Below are 17,500 nucleotides of genomic sequence, written 5' to 3' on the forward strand. Positions count from 1 at the left end.
AACGGGAGCAATGTCTCGGGGCCCAATATAAATTGACTGCTACAATAACCTTAATAATAGAGACAATACACCATTAATAAATACTGAAACGAGATATACATTAGGGAAGGTGTATGCATGTACTATGTGTACTATATGTAAACTCTTCATTTCCTTTTTTTCAGCCATTCAGTTGCAAAAAAACCCCCCTTTCTTTTTTTTTTTAAATAATTTGGGGACCCCCCAAAATAATTTGGCGACCCCCCGAGGGGCACTGGTGACGGGGAGGAGAGAACGCGCCCTCAGCGCCCACAGCGTCCCCAGCGGGAATCGAACACAGTGACAGGACCTTCTAATCTGCTATTTTCGCAATGAGATTTTGGTGTAGATACAGTAGAAAAATAAGGCAAAAAAAAGTAAGTAAGTTTGTTTCATTCATCGCCACCAGGGGGCGCCAAAAGGCCCAGACCGCCACCAAATATCTTTTATTTTATTTTATATATATATATTTTTTTACCATGTTATAAAACACGAAAAACACATCCCTGGCGCTCCAGGACATCATGAAAAAGAAGTTAAAAAAGTCCTTGGCGACCATTGAGTTAAGCATATGTTTGTCTCAGGTCACCCCTGGAAATAACTTTTTCATCCACGGCACGTCTGAAATACATTATAGCACCTTTTGTGATATTAACGCTATATGTAATTATGTAAATCCAAGCCACACCGCCAATGGGACACTAAGCCCGCTCTCCTCTCCCCCACCGCACCAGACTGCAGAAAGCCCCACTAAGGTACAATGTGCAAGAGAATGGAATGCAAGCTGATATATATTAACTTGTTTTATTTAGAAATAGCTGTGTAGGTCTGGGCTCAGTCAGATACTCGTGCTATGTGTGTGTGTGTGTGTGTGTGTGTGTGTGTGTGTGTGTGTGTGTGTGTGTGTACCTTATCACTGTCGGCGGTGTTCTGGGAGGTCCGGGAGGCGATGGAGACGGTGTCTGGCTGACTGCTGGCATCTCCTACACTGTCTGCATCCTCACTGGTGTCCCTGTAAACACACACACGCACACGCAAGCGCACGCACACGCACACGCACACGCACACACACACACACACACACACACACACACACACACACACACACACACGCAAGCACACGCGCACGCACACGCACACACACACACACACGCGCACACACACACACACACACGGAGAGACAACAGTTATGAAATGGTTTAAAAACTTAGACAAACCATCTATAGCAATGATTCTCAACCTTATTCCTTTAAGTGTACAAATGGAACCAAATGGACCCCTACACTCTCAGTGTTACAGACCTGTAAGGGTCAATTTGGTTCCATTTGTACACTCTCAGTGTTACAGACCTGTAAGGGTCCATTTGGTTCCATTTGTACACTCTCGGTGTTACAGACCTGTAAGGGTCCATTTGGTTCCATTTGTACACTCTCAGAGTTACAGACCTGTAAGGTGTGTGTGTGTGTGTGTGTGTGTGTGTGTGTGTGTGTGTGTGTGTGTGTGTGTGTGTGTGTGTGTGTGTGTTGCGTATCTAACCTGCGTGTGATGCTGCGTTGCCGTGACAACGTGGGACCGGGCGTTTTGGGCAACGGGATTGGCTCCCTCAGCGCGCCTCTCAGGTGGCCCCGCCTCTCCTGGATCACCTGACGAACGCTCCTCACCCAATCCTGTTTGAGCTCCAGCGAGGCCGCCTGCACGCACCAACCAATCAGCTCTCGTTACACCATCAATACACTATAATAATCATGATCTATTCATAATCAATACATTGTGATACACTATAATCGATATGTGTAGTTATGATCAATATACTATGATCGATTCACAATCAATAAACTTTGATCAACATTCCTCTAGTGTGCGCGTGTGTGCGTGTGGGTGTACATGTGCGTGTGTGTGTGTGTGTGCAGTGATGTAAATAGGTTTTCAATGTAATGGGTCCCGGGATGCAGGGACGGTCTTTTAGAAATGAGTCCCAGGGACATTTTATGAGTCCCACTTCAACGACATTACATGAGTACAGTAACGCATCTCGTGGATGCAGAGGTCGTTGTTTTATTGCGTCCCTTAACTATAAACTGTGTTTTGCGATGCAAAATGCACCCTGTTTTAATCTCTCTCTCTCTGTGTGTGTGTGTGTGTGTGTGTGTGTGTGTGTGTGTGTGTGTGTGTGTGTGTGTGCGTGCGTGTGTACAGACCTTAAGGACAGTCTTGTTGTCCGAGGTGGGGGTGCGTCCCACCCAGAGAGCGAACTTACAGGGATCTCCCTCGATGTGCTCCGTTACGCCCAGCTCTAATGTCTGACACACACACGCACACGCACACACACACACACACACACACACACACACACACACACACACACACACACACACACACGCATATAACCTTATAACATTTTGCAATTTGAACCATAAGCATATAACCTATATCATTATATAACTGAGTATGTTAACACAATATACTGTCTAATCTGTATGGTATGTTAACAGAATATCAATCTTCATATGACCACCGCGCTCTGACTATAGGTGCGCCACCCGTTCAAAACATATCAAAATAAAGGAGATGGGTCGCACACACCTTCATCAGCCTTCATCAGACACTGATGAAGTCTGGATAGCCGAAACGTTTGTCCTTGGCTTAAAATAAACTTTTGAACCACAGTCTTGGGGCCGATTCATACTCTTATTTTAGAGCCGAATAAAAGTCGGTTCGGCTCTGTAGAGCCTACAATGTGACGTCATTTGAGGTTCGGGGGGGCGGGTACCGTCCTAAAGTCGGCTCTTCGGTGCTACTGAAAATTTCTGACGAGCCGAAATCATTTCGGCACTACAGCGCCGAAACAGCGGTAAAATAGGAGTATGAATCGGCCCTTGGTGTGTGCGACCCATCTCCTTTATTTTGATATGTTAACAAAATATAACATATACAATCTGTATGATAGAGTATGTAAATACAATATAATGTATACAATCTATATGGTAAAGTATGTTAATACAATATAACTCATACAACTGTATGATAGAGCAGGGGTTCTCAACGTTTTTGGCCGGGGACCCCCGAAAATGCTTTGGCAACGTCTCGGGACCCCCGCCCCGCCCCCTCCCGACCCCCAATATAAATTGACTGCTACAATAACCTTAAACCATTTTGGGCGGGAACCCCTTTTGGTGTTTTAAGCATTGTTATAATTTAGCTATTTAAAAATAGCAGACCTACAAGCTCATAGCGCGCCACCGAGTGGCGCGCTACGAGCTTGTAGGTCTGCTATTTTTTTTTTTTTGAAAATAATTTGGGGACCCCCTAAAATAATTTGGCGACCCCCCGAGGGGTCGCGACCCACGGGTTGAGAACCCCTGTGATAGAGTATGTTAATACAATACAACTTGTATGTAATTGTTATGTATATATGTAAAGTTATGTTTCATTGTTATGTATGTACGGTTTAGGTATAAGTTATGTTACATAAGTGCACATTTACCCTCAGTCGGTTCTTGTAGATGTATTTGGTTTTGCCCGACGAGTCCTTCATCTCCTTGCTGAAGATGAGTGACAGCTCAAACAGGAAGAGGTGCCGGTCCCGCCCCTTCCTGATCAGAGACTTCAGATCCCATACTTGGAAGGAGTCCTGCAGAAGCAGCTCCCCGTGTACCTCCAGGCCCTCCTCTAGACCTGAACATATTGGACACCATTATCTGTGTAACTTCCTCTAGACCTGAACATGTACAGGATGTACATGGATACAAATGTGATTAATTTGCGATTAACAATGGACAATCATGCGATTAATCACGATTAAATATTTTTAATTGATTGACAGCCCTAGTATAAAGATATATTTTAGGGGTTAAGGAAACTTAGATTTTAATATATTTAGGCATAAGAACATCACATTGCTTTACATTTTACAAGCTTGTCTCTGCCTCAAAATGACTTGATTTAATTATTGTATCTACTCATTAAGAGTAGATACAATAAGTTTTCATTTGTCTAATGCTGTTAAATGTGATAAACACAGTTTTGTTTAAAGAAACAATTGCTTTGAATTCATCCTAAGGATTCTGCTTTGTTTTCTATGTTTATAAAACATAAAAATACAAGTAAAAATCACTTGTTGTTGAAATGCATTCACCAATTAATCTAGTAAAAAAAAAAGCATGGACTCACATGTGCCACACTGTGGCTGATTTTCCACACTACACCCATTGACACATTTAAATGAAGTGTGAATCGTGGTACCACTAAAAGTCGTGTGGCGCCACAGAGGCACCACGGAGGTCCTCAAGTGGTATCACTGCCATTCTCAACCTGAACATGTAGGACACCATTATATGTGTAACTTCCTCTAGACCTGGACATAATAGAGCGTACCAAAATCTCCTTGAGGGGGCGTCAACATTATGTGTCACGTGGTGGTAGCGGCCACCATACTTCTGGGATTGTCTGCTTTGTTTACACAGTGAGCGACTATCCGTGTGCGTTCTTTTTTTAAACACCAGAGCAGTGTTGTTTTTGGCAGCAAAGTTTGATTTTAGTTTTAGTCATAGTCTCTTGAATGGTTTTCACTTAGTTTTAGTCACATTTTAGTCACCTGGAATGTTTTAGTGTTAGTTTAGTTTTAGTCAACTAAATGTCATAAGATTTTAGTCGACTAAATCTGCAGTTGATTTAGTCGACTAAAATGAATTTTGGCGGGCCTTGATGCCGTCGTAATGACTGATTTTACACTTGCTGAAAATAGCCGATCTACAAGCTCACAACGCATCGCAGCGCAACGCATTGTGAGCTTGTAGATCGGCTATTTTCAGCACGCAGCCAAGTGTAAAATTACTTATACTGGATCTATTGTCCACTAGTCCCCTCCTCGCATTTTAGTCTAGTTTTTATTTGTTGACGAAATTGTCAGTATATTTAGTCTTGGTTTCAGTCATCATAGCTTAGTTTCTCCTAGCTCCTTTTGGTGACGTACACGTTTTTACAAACTATTGGACACAATTATCTGTGTAACTTCCCTCTAGATCTTAAAATAATATATGGAAAGACTCAGTGCCAAATTGAAAGGGAGAGAAAACAACTTTATGAACATATGGCAGCCGCTGATAGATTACTTGCCCAGGGATCTATCTACTCTGATTTATAAAGGAAGTGATTCATTGGATTGGAGAGCTAGCCCCAGCTGTCCTTCTGATGTGCCCCATGTGTGTTGTGTGTTTATAATTATTTTCTAATGAATAACTGACTGTATTGTGCATCTATAGTTTCATGATTACTGTGCTGTGCTGCTTTCTTCTCTTTGTTTGTATTTTTATTTTTTCTTGCTTGTTTTATTGTATTGTGCTTTTAATTTATACCTTTCTAGTTTGTCTTACTGTATTTGTATACATAAAGATATAGGCCTATAGAGCGTCGCAGTCCCGCCTCCTACCCTGGACCAGGAAATGAAACCCAATGCATTATTCTCATAGACATTTCTTAAAGTATTTATTTAAAGACGGTTACGCCGCGGACAAAGCCAACTCGAGTCGTGACAACTCATGACAACACAAACAATATTTTGGACCAAACAAATAATTACAAAGAAGAAAAACAACAAAAAAAGTGTTGTAACCTGCCGTTTTTTTCTTCTTTCTAATTATTTGTTTGGTCCAAAATATGGTTTGTGTTGTCATGAGTTGTCACGACTCGAGTTGGCTTTGTCCGCGGCATAACCGTCTTTAAATAAATACTTTAAGAAATGTCTATGAGAATAATGCATTGGGTTTCATTTCCTGGTCCAGGGTAGGAGGCGGGACTGCGACGCTCTATAGGACAGAACGAACGAAAATACATCGCTTGGATGCACCTGGGACGTATCCTCAGTGATGTATCCCAAGTTCATCGGGGTTTCGGGTCTCTCGAACATCATACCCCTCACTCGGGTGACCCAGCCGGGGTGATCAAGTAAAGCAAAGCAAAGTTCTTTGTTTACCCAGGGTGAATGGACTAAGCTCGAGATGCTTGTTTACAGCCACACCCTGCTCATAGAACATGTCATGGTAGGGGTTCAATGCCTTGCTCAAGGGCACTTCAGCGGTGGTAATTTTAACGTGCCGGTCCGGGGATACGAACTGGCGACCTTCCGATAACAAGACCGCTCCGCAAACCGTTCGGCCACCGCTGCCTTAATAGTAAGTCCCGACTTACGTCCCAGTAGCTACCCTCGATCAGTCCCATTAGGGGAAGACCAGGGCCACACAATCTGTTGGATCCACTCCGGAACTACTCTGCCAGGACAATTATCTGTGAAACTTCCAAGTAGGCCATACATGGCCTACTTGTGTGCAAGGTGCAAGTTGGTATAGAGAGAGAGAGTGCATTTCTAGTTAATAAAGAGTTGAAATGTTACCCTCCAACATGCTAACATGCATAGAATTGTTAATAAAGAGTTGAAATGTTACCCTCCAACATGCTAACATGCATAGCATCGTTAGCTCTCTTGGGAACGCTGAGCATCACGTCCAATCCTTCCTTAATTTCTCCTTTCCCTTCTTCACAACAAGACAACAGCTCCTATACACGCATGCACGCACAAACGCGCGCGCGCACACACGCACACACACACACACACACACACACACACACACACACACACACACACACACACACACACACACACACACACACACACACACACACACACACACACACACACACACACACACACACACACACACACACACACACACACAGTGCGTTGGGTGCAAACATAAACGCCCAACTCACGTGAAAAGCAACATCAACTTAACCACTAAAAGGATATGTCCCTCTGCTACGGATGCCTTCCTGCATCATCATACTACATTTTTAGTATAGACCCATTGGCCTCATTTAGGTATTATGCTTATGGTTCCAAAAATAAACAAATGATCCATTTGATTCATATGGATATGAAGAATCAACTGACAGCGAGGAAACGCTAATGTTACTGCCGCCGAAATTAGTAAAACATTCGCTTGAAACAGACTGTATCAAATATGAGTGACTGATTATCATTTATTGGACCACAATTCTTATATGAAACGATTCTAAAGGCTCATACATAGTCTGGATTTTCGGTGGTGAGGTGACCACCAAACTACAACATGACGTCACAAGCCACGGTGAAGAGCAAAGCACCACCGCTCAACATTATTTCAGCTCTAGTGGTCACCTCACTACCGGAGCGGTGGTCACCTCACCACCGGAGCGGTGGTGAGGTGACCACCAAACTACAACATGACGTCACGAGCCGCGGTGAAGAGCAAACCACCACCGCTCAACGTTATTTCAGCTCTAGTGGTCACCTCACCACCGGAGCGGTGGTCACCTCACCACCGGAGCGGTGGTCACCTCACCACCAAACTACAACATGACGTCACGAGCCGCGTTGAAGAGCAACCCACCCCGCTCAACGTTATTTCAGCTCCGGTGGTCACCTCACCACCGGAGCGGTGGTCACCTCACCACCGGAGCGGTGGTCACCTCACCACCGGAGCGGTGGTCACCTCACCCCCGACTATGAATGAGCCTTAAGATGATGTTATTCTCCATAGAGGAGAAACCTCCCGTGAACCAGGGGATGAAAGAGTGACAGGACGTCTGTACTCTATGGACTCTGAATAGAGTATAAGTCTATCTCACAGAATTTCCCCGCCCCCCTAAATACGCCCCCTTTCGGGGTTAGTGGTGATAGCGTGACGTCACTCCATAGACGCTACATGTTAACAGAGGTTATTTAAGAAGTCTACAACTTTTGTTTTCTCAAGGTAAGGTTTGTTCTATCTGCTCGACCTGATTTACCATCTTGTTTGCTTCATAATAATATTGGTCATTTTTACATTAGAAAATGTACTTAGATTCTCCAGAGAAAAAAACGTGTAAATGCCCATGTTAAAGTCACCACTATTTACCGGAAGTGGGCGTGAAAAACGGGCTGTGAGATAGGCCTATAGAGCCATGTTGTTGTTACGCGTACAGAGAGAGAACGGGATGTGACACAATTAAAACACATACTCAGTAGTACCTTATTAATAGTAGTAGTATCATTAGTGTAGCAATGGTAGTATAATTAGTAGTACCTTTAGTAGTAGTTGATATTTGGTGATTCTCTGAACTGGCTTGATGAGAGCTGAGGAGATGGAGTTAGCTAAACCATGTCTCCTCTGCACCTCCTGACACACACACACACATGCACACACACACACGCCCACGCGCACGCGCACGCCCACACGCACACGCACACACACACGCCCACGCCCACACACACACACACACACACACACACGCACACGCACACGCGCACACACATACGGCGACATTTAACATTCTGTGTTATGGACGTGTTGTTAAGTTCAGAGTAGTATTAATTACAGTATGAATGTAGTAGTACAGATATGTGCCATTTCACAACTTCACACTTCTCTGATCTTTCCCTGAAAGTCTCCTGAAAAGCCACAGTGCTAAATGCTAAATCATTTTCGTCAATGCTAGCGAGCTAAAATGAAAGCGCCAATGTTCCAATCGGGATCACCGGATAATCAGCAAAGACCTCCGAACATCACATGTTTTATCAAAACCATGGAGAGCTCCGTAGATTTAGTTATTCAGCTTTTTAGTCCGACTGTATACAAGAAGTGAACGGCAGCGCGGATGCGCGAACCCTGACGTAACGTTCCGCCAATAACGGTTGCCGGTTGGATTCTAATTGGCGGAACGTTCCGTCACAAGCACTTAATTTGTTAACAGAAAGTAGCTCATAACATGTCTACGGTGGATTTAAATGAAACAAAAACTTTGCAGATAGAAAGAGAATTCAAGCATACTGTACAGCTGCAACGGTTATGAGTTTATCGTAGTTTAATAGAATCAGGTATGATTTTACTGTTTGGATGTATGGGCTGTCAAGTCCAGAAAGTCGTTTTGTGCCACTCAGTAGGCGTTCCCACAACCTTGGGGTACAATGATGTCACGCGCATAGCCTCTATAGTCAATGGCAGGGCCTTGTGAAGTTCTGGATTGGCACCAGTAGTAGTAGTAGTAGTAGTAGTAGTAGTGATAGTAATAGTAGTAAAGGTAATTGTTACAGCAGTAATAGTATTGTACTAGTGGCAATTGCACGAGTAAGAAGGGGTGTGGTCTGATACAAAAGGGGGTGTGGTCTCACCTCAAAGAAGGCGGTCCCATGTTGTTGGATCAGCAGACTGGAATCAGGCTTGTTTTTACAATACGTTACATACATATGGAACTTATCAGCCTGACAGAGACAGACAGACAGACAGACAGACAGACAGACAGACAGACAGACAGACAGACAGACAGACAGACAGACAGACAGACAGACAGACAGACAGACAGACAGACAGACAGACAGACAGACAGACAGACAGACAGACAGACAGACAGACAGACAGACAGACAGACAGACAGACAGACAGACAGACAGACATTGACCGTTAGCATATGTACACAACTGTGACGCCTGCTTTTCGCTTTCCCAAAATGTAAGCAATATTATTGTTTATTAGCGTTTTAGATATTTGGAGTTCGGGCTATGGGATACTGTCGACACCATGGCTACAGCCTTGTAAGCTATGGGATCTCAGTCACACATGTTCTGCAAAGGTATATAGGACTTTCATTTACAGCCCATGTCCACGCACACGCACACGCACACACACACACACACACACACACACACACACACACACACACACACACACACACACACACACACACACACACAGTGTGGTTACCCAGGTGACGAAGCAGTGTCCCACATCCTCAGGCAGTTGTTCGTAGTTCTCCAACTCTTTCAGAAAAATACTGCACAAATACATAGAAATTACACACAGTGAAAATACCATACAAATAAAATACCATACAAATAAAATACCATACAAATATACACAATACAAAGATATACCAGTGAAACGCCTGAGGCCGAGAAGCGACCTCGCCCTTTGTGCACACGTCCACATAGGTCAGGGGTTCTCAACGTTTTTGGCCGGGGACCCCCGGAAATGCTTTGGCAATGTGGATGACTGTGGCTCAGGAGGTAGAGCAGGTCGTCCAATGATCCATGGGTCGGCGGTTCGAATCCCGGCTCCTCCTGTCTACATGTCGAAGTGTCCTTGGGCAAGACACTGAACCCCAAATTGCTCTCGATGTGCTGTTTGGTACCTTGCATGGCTTCCGCCGCAATCGGTGTATGAATGTGTGTGTGAATGGGTGAATGTAATGCACAATCTATGTAAAGCGCCTTGGATAAAGGCGCTATATAAATGCACCATTTACCATTTACCAATGTCTCGGGACCCCCGCCCCGCCCCCTCCCGACCCCCAATATAAATTGACTGCTACAATAACCTTAATAATAGAGACAATACACCATAAATAAATACTGAAACCAGATATACATTAGAGAAGGTGTATGCATGTACTATGTGTACTATGTAAACTCTTTTATTTTATTTTCACGATTTTTCAAAAATAGCAGACCTACAAGCTCGTAGCGCGCCACTCGGTGGCGCGCTACGAGCTTGTAGATCTGCTATTTTTCAATAGCTAAATTATAACAATGCTTAAAACACCAAAAGGGGTTCCCGCCCAAAATGGTTTAAGGTTATTGTAGCAGTCAATTTATATTGGGGGTCGGGAGGGGGCGGGGTGGGGGTCCCGAGACATTGCCAAAGCATTTCCGGGGGTCCCCGGCCAAAAACGTTGAGAACCCCTGCCCTAGGTGACAGCAGAGAGCAACTGACTGACCTCATGCTTCCTTCAATGCATGAGGAGTCCAAGCTGCTTCTTTTCACCTAGCCTTGGAATGGAAACCCAGACGTTTTTATTTCCAGGGAGGGAAAAAAAAGTCTGGGACCGAGTCCACTTCAATTCGGCATAGAGTAGCGCAAACGTCGATCACTCTCTGCTGATTTCTGATCGTCTGCACCTTTGTTAAATTGACGCACACACATACACACACACACACACACACACACACACACACACACACACACACACACACACACACACACACACACACACACACACACACACACACACACACACACACACACACACACACACACACACACACACACTCCTCTCTCTCTCTCTGTCGCTCTAATTAATTAGTCTCATGTCGCGCAGCTGCGTCTAGATTCTCCCGGCGGATCCTGCCGGGAGCTGCCTATGCCATAGAAAGCATAGGTGGACCCCAGGTTACTTTTCACCTGACAGGGGGGGGGTTACCCCGGCCGGACGTAGCGTGTGGAAGGAACACATTATTCCAACCAGTTCCTTTCCCCTCCATCAGGTGCCCCGGCTGACCAGGGGGAGGCAGTATAGAGACCAGAATTACTGCATGTTTTTTGCGAGGGTACCTAGTACCTACCCCTAGGGACATGGGGAGAACATGCAAACTCCACACAAGGCCTTTGTAATGTACTATACTATAATATAACTTGTTAATTAAGTATAGAACTAGTTAGAATTGAATGTGACCTGTTGTGGAAGTCATAGATGTCTTGAATGTTTCCAAAAACCACGTCATCCTTGTTGGACAGACCGGGAGGGACGTCCTCCGGACCACTGGTCATCTCCCACAGGTAGGTCTGGAACACACAGAACACAATTCATGATTAATTACAGAACGGTGGTTTTCAGCCCTTTCCACATCAAGGTCCATTATTAATTTGACATTTGAGTCACGAACCATGAGATTTAGCCTCTGAGTCGTTGGATAAGATTTGATCCACAAAGTTGGTATCACAGTAGCGAGATAACAGGAAAACTAATTATTCTACAATCTGAAATTGTAATGCGGGTTTTGTTTAACACCCCGAATGCCCGGGGTTATTTAATCCATTAAATCACAGCACATTTAGCGACGGACCGGATGTTATCCCGGATGTGGCTGAAGCAGCTAGATGTAGCCAAAACACTCTAAAGGCGATCGACAACAACGGGAGGTATGGTTTGGTTGGTTTGGTTTATTTCGATCTTATGCCGTTAGAACATTACAAGAAGAATCATGTTTTAAACTCATTTGACATGATTGAAAAGGTATAGGCGGAAGCTGGAAGCTTATTAATGAAATGGTATGAATAATTCTATTGCGACTAGCGACGGGACCGCGGTGGGCCGTCTAAAACATGATCTTTTATTAGAATTGGACGAAATGATTTAGATCAAGAGTTATTCATGTTTTAATATTTTCCATCTCGTCGGCTAAAATGGGGGGGAACATTTTCGATGACGTCCCACCGGAAAATAACATCGAGTGTTGCACAACAGACGCTCCCAGCCTGTGGAGCGATGCGATCGGTTTTGATATCAATACATCTCTGTCTTTTTGATCAATCTCCGTCTTGAGCGCTGGGCGTTACTAATTGAAAAGGCGGAGAACGTTGTCCTGTGCACTCAGGGTAATTTAACTTTTGAGAGGGTAAAATTGTTTAATTTTACACTATCAAGAATTAAAGATCTAATAAGGGTCCATTTGGTTACCAACTCTCCATCATTTAGCTGCGGACCACCTGGAAACCCCCTCTAGGACCACTGGTGGTACACAGACAGACAGACAGACAGACAGACAGACAGACAGACAGACAGACAGACAGACAGACCTCTATACACTCCTGAAGGTCTCTGACGTAAACTCTCTCAGTCTGCAACAGTTCTGCCATGATGTACCTGAAAGACACACACACACACACACACACACACACACACACACACACACACACACACACACACACACACACACACACACACACACACACACACACACACACACACACACACACACACACACACACACACACACACACACACCACATGCACACACTGTGTTATCATTCAGTCTCTGTGGTCAGAGTTCATAAATAATTCACTACAGCTGATCTGTGGAATGAACTATTGTTACCCTAGACAACGACGGTGGTACTGGTAACATAATAAGTCTATGGGACTCTCTCTCTCTCTCTCTCTGTATGTTAAGTCTATGGGACTCTCTCTCTCTCTCTGTATGTTAAGTCTATGGGACTCTCTCTCTGTATGTTAAGTCTAGGGACTCTCTCTCTCTCTCTGTATGTTAAGTCTATGGGACTCTCTCTCTCTCTGTATGTTAAGTCTAGGGACTCTCTCTCTCTCTCTCTCTCTCTCTCTCTGTGTATGTTAAGTCTATGGGACTCTCTCTCTCTCTGTGTATGTTAAGTCTAGGGACTCTCTCTCTCTCTCTTTATATTAAGTCTATGGGACTCTCTCTCTCTCTCTCTGCATGTTAAGTCTAGGGACTCTCTCTCTCTCTCTCTCTCTCTCTGTGTATGTTAAGTCTAGGGACTCTCTCGCTCTCTCTTTATATTAAGTCTATGGGACTCTCTCTCTCTGTGTATGTTAAGTCTAGGGACTCTCTCTCTCTGTATGTTAAGTCTATGGACTCTCTCTCTCTCTCTCTCTTTATATTAAGTCTAGGGACTCTTTCTCTATCTCTTTCTCTCTCTCTCTTTATATTAAGTTTAGTAACTCTGTCTCTATCTCTCTCTCTCTCTCTCTCTCTCTCTCTCTCTCTCTCTCTCTCTCTCTCTCTCTGTGTATGTTAAGTCTAGGGACTCTCTCTCTCTCTCTCTCTCTCTCTCTCTCTCTCTCTCTCTATATTAAGTCTATGGGACTCACTCTTTCTTGCGTGCCGAGCGCCTCTTCTCGTCGGTCAGCTGGTGGTTGGGGTCGTTCAGGTTGACCTCTGGGTCCGAGTCCGACAGGCTGTTAGGAATCAGCTCCAACTCCATGTCCTTATTATCCTTATTAGACACAGTAGAGATGGCCTTATTATCATTACCAGAGTTAGTTAATACCTCCAAACATCGGCGATCTGTTCGACACCACGGAGGTCCATACTAGCTCTAGAAAACGCCAATGTTCCCGTCGCGCTCAACGGATAATCAGAAAATACCTCCGAACATCGCCGATCTGTTCGACACCACGGACAGTGCTTTAGTTTCTGAGAAAAAAAGCCTGCAAAGACGCGGCCTAACACAGGAGCCAGTGTGGTTGAGTGAAAACAAACGGTGTGGGAGGGGCCCTAGTAACCGTGCATAGCAACCAGAGCGGTTCAAAGAATGAAACACAGCGAGGCAACGTTACAGCGATATCAAACGCCTTAAGACGAGCCTGCTCGTCAAGAGCGCCCCGCGCATGGCGCAAAATTAATTAATCAGGACGAGTATACCCGTCCTACGTATCAAATGGGTTAAAGCTGGGCTGTTGGCTGCCCTGAGTCCAGTGCATTCTGTCAAGTTCCGGTCCAGGACTTTTTAACAATTCGGCGTCCCATAACCGACCCTGATAGCCGCACGGAGCAAAGCCCCCAGTGCAGCTCTCCAACGTTGAAGCAGACCTACAAGCTCATAGCACGCCACTCGGTGGCACGCTATGAGCTTGTAGATCTGCTATTTTTCAATAGCTAAAGTATAACATAATGCTTAGTTAAAACACCAAAAGGGGTTCCTGTCCAGAATGGGTTAATACTCTATGGCACGGAGCCGCCATTGGACTGTCCCCATGAAATGAACAGTTAAGTCGCAACTTAAGTCTCTCATCTAAATGGCGCTGGTAAGACCCGAAGGGCAGTATTATGCGTGTCTTAAGTACCAGGTCGTATTACTTAACTTAAGACCTGGAGGCGTGGTCAATGCTGTTTGGCCACTCAGAATAGCCAAATGGCATTGATCACGCCTCCAGGTCTTAAGTTAAGTAATAAGACCTGGTACTTAAGACACGCATAATACTGCCCATAGTCTCTGGCCCAATGAAAAGTTCTCCAGTGCCTTTGTGTGAAAAGCTGTGATGGTTGCTGGGTGTACCTGTGAACAGCCTGGCACAGCGTTCTCCAGCAGGTGGCGGTATTGAGTCATTCTCACGGTGAAGTCTCGGTAGCGTTTGTCCACCACGGACACGCAGCGCCTAAGCTCCGCCCTGTGCACGTGACCCTTACCCAGCATGCTCTCTGCTAACTGGATCAGCAGGTGGACCTTCTCCTGGGTGTGCTGGGGGGAAGAGAGAGAGACATAGAGAGACAGAGAGAGAGAGACATAGAGAGACAGAGAGAGACAGAGAGAGAGAGACATAGAGAGACAGAGAGAGAGAGACAGAGAGAGACAGAGAGAGAGAGACATAGAGAGACAGAGAGAGAGAGACATAGAGAGACAGAGAGACAGAGAGAGACATAGAGAGAGACATAGAGTCAGAGAGACAGAGAGAGAGAGACATAGAGAGACAGAGAGAGAGAGACATAGAGAGACAGAGAGAGACAGAGAGAGAGCCATAGAGAGAGACGTAGAGAGACAGAGACATATTGAACAGTCAATCCAGTGTGATTGATTGATTGATTGATTGATTGATTGATTGATTGATTGATGTCTATAGCCAAATGGGGTTTATATTTGTATTTGTGTATTGGATAGCTGATATGTCCGATCCACACCAATTTTGCGTCAGGTGTCTGCCATCACAATAGCCACGCCAGGGGCCGCTAACCAGGGGCCGCTAGCCAGGGGCCGCTAGCCAGGGGCCGCTAACCAATAACATGGTGACTAAACTAAATGAGAAAAAGAGGTTGCGCATCAGCAATGGTTTGGAGTGCCAGACCCAAATCCAGTATACATCAAAAAACAGGAATTAAAATAATTCCAAATAGGTAGCACATCCAAAAATTAAACAAGCGGTGGACAAAGTACTCACATTTCCATTTCTTTATTGGCACATGCTCTGATGAAGGCTGCATAGCCGAAACGCGTAAGCGTTCCTTTTTGGTGTGTGCCAATAAAGAAATGGAAATGTGAGTACTTTGTCCACCGCTTGTTTAATTTTTGGATGTGCTACCTATTTGGAATTATTTTAATTCCTGTTTTTTGATGGTGACTAAACTATTGCTCTGATCAGCGCAATATAAAGGTCCTTTCAAACAGGCAGTGATTTAAGGCGCCTATAGTTCAGTTTCAATGAGAAACTGCGTTTTCTTTTCTGTACGCGCGGAGAAGTCGGGGGGCAACGACGCAAGCGTATTTACGTGGCCGCGGTCCCGTGAAATTGTTGCGCGCATGCTCGTTACGTGCACACACCCGCTACTCACCAGACCTGGATTCTGTTTAGCTTTTTTGTTTATGCTTGCGTTGCCGTGCGTGATTTCTTTCTACGAACGCTTTAAGCAGTGGCGTGCACAGATAGACACTAGGGGGTGCTAGAGCACCCCCTGCCCTTTTGGCAATGTGCCCTTTTGAAGGAAAAAAACAAACGTTTTTATTTTTTTTATTTTGTACAGTGTACACAGTACAGTATGTGTACCATGGTGACATTGATCACTTCTTGATAAAAAGCTAATATATTATTTAGGCCACACAATCTATAAATCTCACACTATTAAGGCAACCGGCCGGTTCCACACGCTGCACAAGGTGCCCTTTTTTCACTTGAGCACCTGCCCCTCTAAAGGTCTGTGCACGCCACTGGCTTTAAGACATAGACCCGCCCTTGGTGACGCCCCGCACGTCTGATTGGCCAGAGCTTGTTGTTGTCAGAAACAGTCAGAGATGGCGGCGCCCTGTGACAGATGATGACAGGCGATAGGCGTAGTATTCTAAAGGCACAGATGACGCTCCAGAATTAAAGGCAAACGAATATTGTTTATGCGGTTTGCTTTGATTGAATGACTTGTGATTCGATCTGGGTGTTCTAATAAATAAAGTGTTTGTGGTGATTAGCGTGTCCCTACGTCCTCTACTCTTCTTCTGACAGCAGCAGCATAATAATAAGAGGGTTCGCGGCCAATCAGAGGCAGGCGGGCCGCGCGGGGCGTCACCAAGGGCGGGTCTATATGTCTTAAAGCACGCCGTTGCCGTGCCCCTCATGAGCAGACCTGGAGGAGACCTGTCGTTGATCCAGGCGACAACGTCTGCGTTCATCGCTGCATGTTTGAAAGGACCTTAAAGGCGTAGTGAAACGGAAATGGTGGACATTTTATTTTGAAGTTTCAGACGGTCTCAAGTTGAAACACCGCTATGAAGTTTCTGAACCAATCAGAGCGTCGCATCCCTTCAGGGGATGGGACGGTAGCTAGGGACGGTAGCTATGCTACGCAGGACAGCGTGTGGATGTTTGTTTACAAATCAGATAGTCGTCCAGCTTTACCAGTTTACTCTTATGTGGCTTATTTCTACCCTATAATGTTTTCAGATACATTTTTTAGCGTGATGATTAAGTTAAAACCGAGTAATACACTCTCTGGATGTTATCTTGAATGGGAATAAAAACGGAAGATATCTGTAATCAGTAGCAGCTGTGCAGCCTGTGCTGGACGGATGCGGAGATATGGGGAATTAAACGGGTGAGCTTCATTTTTATTGGCTTTTATCGCTGTGGGCCTCGACACGTCATCACGCAGCACGTTTTCGTTTTCAGGAAGTAATAA

General features: G+C 44.9%; 1 protein-coding gene across 1 annotated transcript in view; it reads right to left on the bottom strand.

Moving 5' to 3' along the window:
* The window catches only part of LOC306917162 (kalirin-like), a gene marked incomplete at both ends in the record, with an annotated part of 75,597 nt that overhangs the window by 14,910 nt on the left and 43,187 nt on the right, over positions 1 to 17,500 (bottom strand). Inside the window, 12 exons of the mRNA XM_079495295.1 lie at positions 928 to 1,030; positions 1,543 to 1,709; positions 2,217 to 2,318; positions 3,503 to 3,693; positions 6,459 to 6,570; positions 8,118 to 8,210; positions 9,203 to 9,292; positions 9,792 to 9,861; positions 11,539 to 11,648; positions 12,663 to 12,729; positions 13,711 to 13,835; positions 14,898 to 15,080. Coding sequence (XP_079351421.1) covers positions 928 to 1,030; positions 1,543 to 1,709; positions 2,217 to 2,318; positions 3,503 to 3,693; positions 6,459 to 6,570; positions 8,118 to 8,210; positions 9,203 to 9,292; positions 9,792 to 9,861; positions 11,539 to 11,648; positions 12,663 to 12,729; positions 13,711 to 13,835; positions 14,898 to 15,080 — 1,413 coding nt within the window. The remainder of the gene's footprint in view (positions 1 to 927; positions 1,031 to 1,542; positions 1,710 to 2,216; positions 2,319 to 3,502; positions 3,694 to 6,458; positions 6,571 to 8,117; positions 8,211 to 9,202; positions 9,293 to 9,791; positions 9,862 to 11,538; positions 11,649 to 12,662; positions 12,730 to 13,710; positions 13,836 to 14,897; positions 15,081 to 17,500) is intronic.

The sequence above is a fragment of the Electrona antarctica genome (assembly GCF_951216825.1).
Source record: "Electrona antarctica genome assembly, chromosome: 24".
Lineage (NCBI taxonomy): Eukaryota > Metazoa > Chordata > Actinopteri > Myctophiformes > Myctophidae > Electrona > Electrona antarctica.